This window comes from Nerophis ophidion, linkage group LG17 (genome assembly GCF_033978795.1).
Source record: "Nerophis ophidion isolate RoL-2023_Sa linkage group LG17, RoL_Noph_v1.0, whole genome shotgun sequence".
NCBI classification, from domain to species: domain Eukaryota; kingdom Metazoa; phylum Chordata; class Actinopteri; order Syngnathiformes; family Syngnathidae; genus Nerophis; species Nerophis ophidion.
Window position 1 is genome coordinate 6,634,080 of NC_084627.1, and position 7,500 is coordinate 6,641,579.

The following is a 7,500-nucleotide window of genomic DNA, read 5'->3' on the forward strand; positions in this document are numbered from 1 at the left end:
TCATCACCATCATCACCATCATCACCATCATCATCACCATCATCATCATCATCATCACTGTCATCATCATCACCATCATCTACATCATCATCATCATCATCACTGTCATCATCATCACCATCATCATCACCATCTTCACCATCACCATCATCATCATCATCATCACTGTCATCATCATCACCATCATCTACATCATCATCATCATCATCACTGTCATCATCATCACCATCATCATCACCATCATCTACATCTACATCATCATCATCATCATCACCATCATCATCATCATCATCATTGAGGATAATGATGATGATGATGATGATGATGATGTCAGTAATTAGCAGAGACTTACATAAGGTGGCGTTGGCGGCCATGAGGAGCAGGGTGTCACATGACACATCTGATGGCGAGGCCAGCGGGAGGAAGATGAGGACAGTGCACACCTGTGTAACATGTAATACATGTGTGATGTTAGCATGCTAATGCTACATGTAACATGTAATACATGTGTGATGTTAGCATGCTAATGCTACATGTAACATGTAATACATGTGTGATGTTAGCATGCTAATGCTACATGTAACATGTAATACATGTGTGATGTTAGCATGCTAATGCTACATGTAACATGTAATACATGTGTGATGTTAGCATGCTAATGCTACATGTAACATGTAATACATGTGTGATGTTAGCATGCTAATGCTACATGTAACATGTAATACATGTGTGATGTTAGCATGCTAATGCTACATGTAACATGTAATACATGTGTGATGTTAGCATGCTAATGCTACATGTAACATGTAATACATGTGTGATGTTAGCATGCTAATGCTACATGTAACATGTAATACATGTGTGATGTTAGCATGCTAATGCTACATGTAACATGTAATACATGTGTGATGTTAGCATGCTAATGCTCCATGTAACATGCTAAGTCATGTTTGAAGTTAGAACGCTAAGTACACTTTCAACATGATAGTGCACTTTCACCATCATGGTACACTTTATATATACAAACCCCGTTTCCATCAGAGTTGTGAAATAGTGTTAGATGTAAATATAAACAGAATACAATGATTTGCAAATCCTTTTCAAGCCATATTCAGTTGAATATGCTACAAAGACAACATATTTCATGTTCAAACTCATAAACATTTTTTTGTGCAAATAATCATTAACTTTAGAATTTGATGCCAGCAACACGTGAAAAAGAAGTTGGGAAAGGTGGCAATAAATACTGATCAAGTTGAGGAATGCTCATCAAACACTTATTTGGAACATCCCACAGGTGTGCAGGCTAATTGGGAACAGGTGGGTGCCATGATTGGCTATAAAAACAGCTTCCATGAAATGCTAAGTAATTCACAAACATGGATGGGGTGAGGGTCACCACTTTGTAAGCAAATTGTAGAACAGTTTTAGAACAACATTTCTCAACGAGCTATTGCAAGGAATTCAGGGATTTTACCATCTAGGTCCGTAAAATCATCAAAAGGTTCAGAGAATCTGGAGAAATGACTGCACGTAAGCCATGATATTACGGACTTTTGATCCCTCAGGCGGTACAGCATCAAAAAAAGACATCAGTGTGTAAAGGATATCACCACATGGGCTCAGGAACAATTAATAAAACCACTGTCAGTAACTACAGTTGGTCGCTACATCTGTAAGTGCAAGTTAAAACTCTACTATGCAAAGTGAATACCATTTATCAACAACACCCAGGAACGCCGCCGGCTTCTCTGGCCCCGAGATCATCCAAGATGGACTGATGCAAAGTGGAAAAGTGTTCTGTGGTCTGACGAGTCCACATTTCAAATTATATTTGGAAACTGTGGACGTGGTGTCCTCCAGAACAAAGAGGAAAATAACCATCCAGACTGTTATCCACGCAAAGTGTAAAAGTCAGCATGTGTGATGGTATGGGGGTGTATTAGTGCCCAAGACATGGGTAACTTACACATGTGTGATGGTATGGGGGTGTATTAGTGAACAAGACATGGGTAACTTACACATGTGTGATGGTATGGGGGTGTATTAGTGAACAAGACATGGGTAACTTACACATGTGTGATGGTATGGGGGTGTATTAGTGAACAAGACATGGGTAACTTACACATGTGTGATGGTATGGGGGTGTATTAGTGAACAAGACATGGGTAACTTACACATGTGTGATGGTATGGGGGTGCATTAGTGCCCAAGACATGGGTAACTTACACATGTGTGATGGTATGGGGGTGTATTAGTGAACAAGACATGGGTAACTTACACATGTGTGATGGTATGGGGGTGTATTAGTGCCCAAGACATGGGTAACTTACACATGTGTGATGGTATGGGGGTGTATTAGTGAACAAGACATGGGTAACTTACACATGTGTGATGGTATGGGGGTGTATTAGTGAACAAGACATGGGTAACTTACACATGTGTGATGGTATGGGGGTGTATTAGTGAACAAGACATGGGTAACTTACACATGTGTGATGGTATGGGGGTGTATTAGTGCCCAAGACATGGGTAACTTACACATGTGTGATGGTATGGGGGTGTATTAGTGAACAAGACATGGGTAACTTACACATGTGTGATGGTATGGGGGTGCATTAGTGCCCAAGACATGGGTAACTTACACATGTGTGATGGTATGGGGGTGTATTAGTGAACAAGACATGGGTAACTTACACATGTGTGATGGTATGGGGGTGTACTAGTGAACAAGACATGGGTAACTTACACATGTGTGATGGTATGGGGGTGTATTAGTGAACAAGACATGGGTAACTTACACATGTGTGATGGTATGGGGGTGTATTAGTGAACAAGACATGGGTAACTTACACATGTGTGATGGTATGGGGGTGTATTAGTGAACAAGACATGGGTAACTTACACATGTGTGATGGTATGGGGGTGTATTAGTGAACAAGACATGACTAACTTACACATGTGTGATGGTATGGGGGTGTATTAGTGAACAAGACATGGGTAACTTACACATGTGTGATGGTATGGGGGTGTATTAGTGAACAAGACATGGGTAACTTACACATGTGTGATGGTATGGGGGTGTATTAGTGCCCAAGACATGGGTAACTTACACATGTGTGATGGTATGGGGGTATATTAGTGCCCAAGACATGGGTAACTTACACATGTGTGATGGTATGGGGGTGTATTAGTGAACAAGACATGGGTAACTTACACATGTGTGATGGTATGGGGGTGTATTAGTGCCCAAGACATGGGTAACTTACACATGTGTGATGGTATGGGGGTGTATTAGTGCCCAAGACATGGGTAACTTACACATGTGTGATGGTATGGGGGTGTATTAGTGAACAAGACATGGGTAACTTACACATGTGTGATGGTATGGGGGTGTATTAGTGAACAAGACATGGGTAACTTACACATGTGTGATGGTATGGGGGTGTATTAGTGAACAAGACATGGGTAACTTACACATGTGTGATGGTATGGGGGTGTATTAGTGAACAAGACATGGGTAACTTACACATGTGTGATGGTATGGGGGTGTATTAGTGCCCAAGACATGGGTAACTTACACATGTGTGATGGTATGGGGGTGTATTAGTGAACAAGACATGGGTAACTTACACATGTGTGATGGTATGGGGGTGCATTAGTGCCCAAGACATGGGTAACTTACACATGTGTGATGGTATGGGGGTGTATTAGTGAACAAGACATGGGTAACTTACACATGTGTGATGGTATGGGGGTGTACTAGTGAACAAGACATGGGTAACTTACACATGTGTGATGGTATGGGGGTGTATTAGTGAACAAGACATGGGTAACTTACACATGTGTGATGGTATGGGGGTGTATTAGTGAACAAGACATGGGTAACTTACACATGTGTGATGGTATGGGGGTGTATTAGTGAACAAGACATGGGTAACTTACACATGTGTGATGGTATGGGGGTGTATTAGTGAACAAGACATGACTAACTTACACATGTGTGATGGTATGGGGGTGTATTAGTGAACAAGACATGGGTAACTTACACATGTGTGATGGTATGGGGGTGTATTAGTGAACAAGACATGGGTAACTTACACATGTGTGATGGTATGGGGGTGTATTAGTGCCCAAGACATGGGTAACTTACACATGTGTGATGGTATGGGGGTATATTAGTGCCCAAGACATGGGTAACTTACACATGTGTGATGGTATGGGGGTGTATTAGTGAACAAGACATGGGTAACTTACACATGTGTGATGGTATGGGGGTGTATTAGTGCCCAAGACATGGGTAACTTACACATGTGTGATGGTATGGGGGTGTATTAGTGCCCAAGACATGGGTAACTTACACATGTGTGATGGTATGGGGGTGTATTAGTGAACAAGACATGGGTAACTTACACATGTGTGATGGTATGGGGGTGTATTAGTGAACAAGACATGGGTAACTTACACATGTGTGATGGTATGGGGGTGTATTAGTGAACAAGACATGGGTAACTTACACATGTGTGATGGTATGGGGGTGTATTAGTGAACAAGACATGACTAACTTACACATGTGTGATGGTATGGGGGTGTATTAGTGAACAAGACATGGGTAACTTACACATGTGTGATGGTATGGGGGTGCATTAGTGCCCAAGACATGGGTAACTTACACATGTGTGATGGTATGGGGGTGTATTAGTGAACAAGACATGGGTAACTTACACATGTGTGATGGTATGGGGGTGTATTAGTGCCCAAGACATGGGTAACTTACACATGTGTGATGGTATGGGGGTGTATTAGTGAACAAGACATGGGTAACTTACACATGTGTGATGGTATGGGGGTGTATTAGTGAACAAGACATGGGTAACTTACACATGTGTGATGGTATGGGGGTGTATTAGTGAACAAGACATGGGTAACTTACACATGTGTGATGGTATGGGGGTGTATTAGTGAACAAGACATGGGTAACTTACACATGTGTGATGGTATGGGGGTGTATTAGTGCCCAAGACATGGGTAACTTACACATGTGTGATGGTATGGGGGTGTATTAGTGAACAAGACATGGGTAACTTACACATGTGTGATGGTATGGGGGTGCATTAGTGCCCAAGACATGGGTAACTTACACATGTGTGATGGTATGGGGGTGTATTAGTGAACAAGACATGGGTAACTTACACATGTGTGATGGTATGGGGGTGTACTAGTGAACAAGACATGGGTAACTTACACATGTGTGATGGTATGGGGGTGTATTAGTGAACAAGACATGGGTAACTTACACATGTGTGATGGTATGGGGGTGTATTAGTGAACAAGACATGGGTAACTTACACATGTGTGATGGTATGGGGGTGTATTAGTGAACAAGACATGGGTAACTTACACATGTGTGATGGTATGGGGGTGTATTAGTGAACAAGACATGACTAACTTACACATGTGTGATGGTATGGGGGTGTATTAGTGAACAAGACATGACTAACTTACACATGTGTGATGGTATGGGGGTGTATTAGTGAACAAGACATGGGTAACTTACACATGTGTGATGGTATGGGGGTGTATTAGTGAACAAGACATGGGTAACTTACACATGTGTGATGGTATGGGGGTGTATTAGTGCCCAAGACATGGGTAACTTACACATGTGTGATGGTATGGGGGTATATTAGTGCCCAAGGCATGGGTAACTTACACATGTGTGATGGTATGGGGGTGTATTAGTGCCCAAGACATGGGTAACTTACACATGTGTGATGGTATGGGGGTATATTAGTGAACAAGACATGGGTAACTTACACATGTGTGATGGTATGGGGGTGTATTAGTGAACAAGACATGGGTAACTTACACATGTGTGATGGTATGGGGGTGTATTAGTGAACAAGACATGGGTAACTTACACATGTGTGATGGTATGGGGGTGTATTAGTGCCCAAGACATGGGTAACTTACACATGTGTGATGGTATGGGGGTGTATTAGTGAACAAGACATGACTAACTTACACATGTGTGATGGTATGGGGGTGTATTAGTGAACAAGACATGACTAACTTACACATGTGTGATGGTATGGGGGTGTATTAGTGAACAAGACATGACTAACTTACACATGTGTGATGGTATGGGGGTGTATTAGTGAACAAGACATGGGTAACTTACACATGTGTGATGGTATGGGGGTGTATTAGTGAACAAGACATGGGTAACTTACACATGTGTGATGGTATGGGGGTGTATTAGTGAACAAGACATGGGTAACTTACACATGTGTGATGGTATGGGGGTGTATTAGTGAACAAGACATGGGTAACTTACACATGTGTGATGGTATGGGGGTGTATTAGTGCCCAAGACATGGGCAACTTACACATGTGTGATGGTATGGGGGTGTATTAGTGAACAAGACATGGGTAACTTACACATGTGTGATGGTATGGGGGTGTATTAGTGCCCAAGACATGGGTAACTTACACATGTGTGATGGTATGGGGGTGCATTAGTGCCCAAGGCATGGGTAACTTACACATGTGTGAAGGCACCATTAATGCTGAAAGGTACATACAGGTTTTGGAACAACATATGTTGTCATCCAAGCAATGTTATCATGGACGCCCCTGCTTATTTCAGCAAGAGAATGCCAAGCCACGTGTTACAACAGCGTGGCTTCGTAGTAAAAGAAAGTGGATTCTTTCCTGGCCCACCTGTAGTCCAGACCTGTCTCCCATGGAAAATGTGTGGTGCATTATGAAGCGTAAAATAGGACAGCGGAGACCCCGGACTGTTGAAGGACTGAAGCTCTACATAAAACAAGAATGGGAAAGAAATCCACTTTCAAAGCTTCAACAATTAGTTTCCTCAGTTCCCAAACGTTTATTGAGTGTTGTTAAAAGAAAAGGTGATGTAACACAGTGGTGAACATGCCCTTTCCCAACTACTTTGGCACGTGTTGCCGGCATCAAATTCTAAGTTAATTATTATTTGCAAAAAAAAAAAAAATTTATGAGTTTGAACATGAAATATGTTGTCTTTGTAGCATATTCAACTGAATATGGCTTGAAAACTAACACAATTTTCCAACTCGTATGGAAATGGGGTTTGTACTTTCAACATGATAGTTTGCTTCAGTCCACTTGATAGTACACTTTCCATGTAATATCATACTTTAGTCCACATGATAGTACACTTAAGTCCACATGATAGTACACTTTTTGTCTATTTGAAATTACACTTATCCCACATGATAGCCTGCTGTATACTATCATGTGGACTATCATGTGGACTAAAATGTGGACTATCATGTGGACTATTATGTGGACTATCAAGTGGACTATCAAGTGGACTATCATGTGGACTAAAATGTGGACTATCATGTGGACTATTATGTGGACTATCAAGTGGACTATCAAGTGGAATATAGTGTGGACTATCAAGTGGGCTATCATGTGGACTACAATTTAAAATGAATATTATTCATATTG

General features: G+C 41.5%; 1 protein-coding gene across 2 annotated transcripts in view; it reads right to left on the minus strand.

Annotated features, from left to right (window-relative positions):
• LOC133535896 (corticotropin-releasing factor receptor 1) overlaps positions 1–7,500 on the minus strand; it is a 91,658-nt gene that overhangs the window by 83,335 nt on the left and 823 nt on the right. The window contains exon 2 of one of the 2 annotated variants that reach the window (XM_061875935.1): positions 353–443. The exons of the other annotated variant lie outside the window; for it this stretch is intronic. Within the exon in view, the coding sequence (XP_061731919.1) occupies positions 353–443 (91 nt within the window). The remainder of the gene's footprint in view (positions 1–352; positions 444–7,500) is intronic. 2 annotated transcript variants of the gene reach the window in all.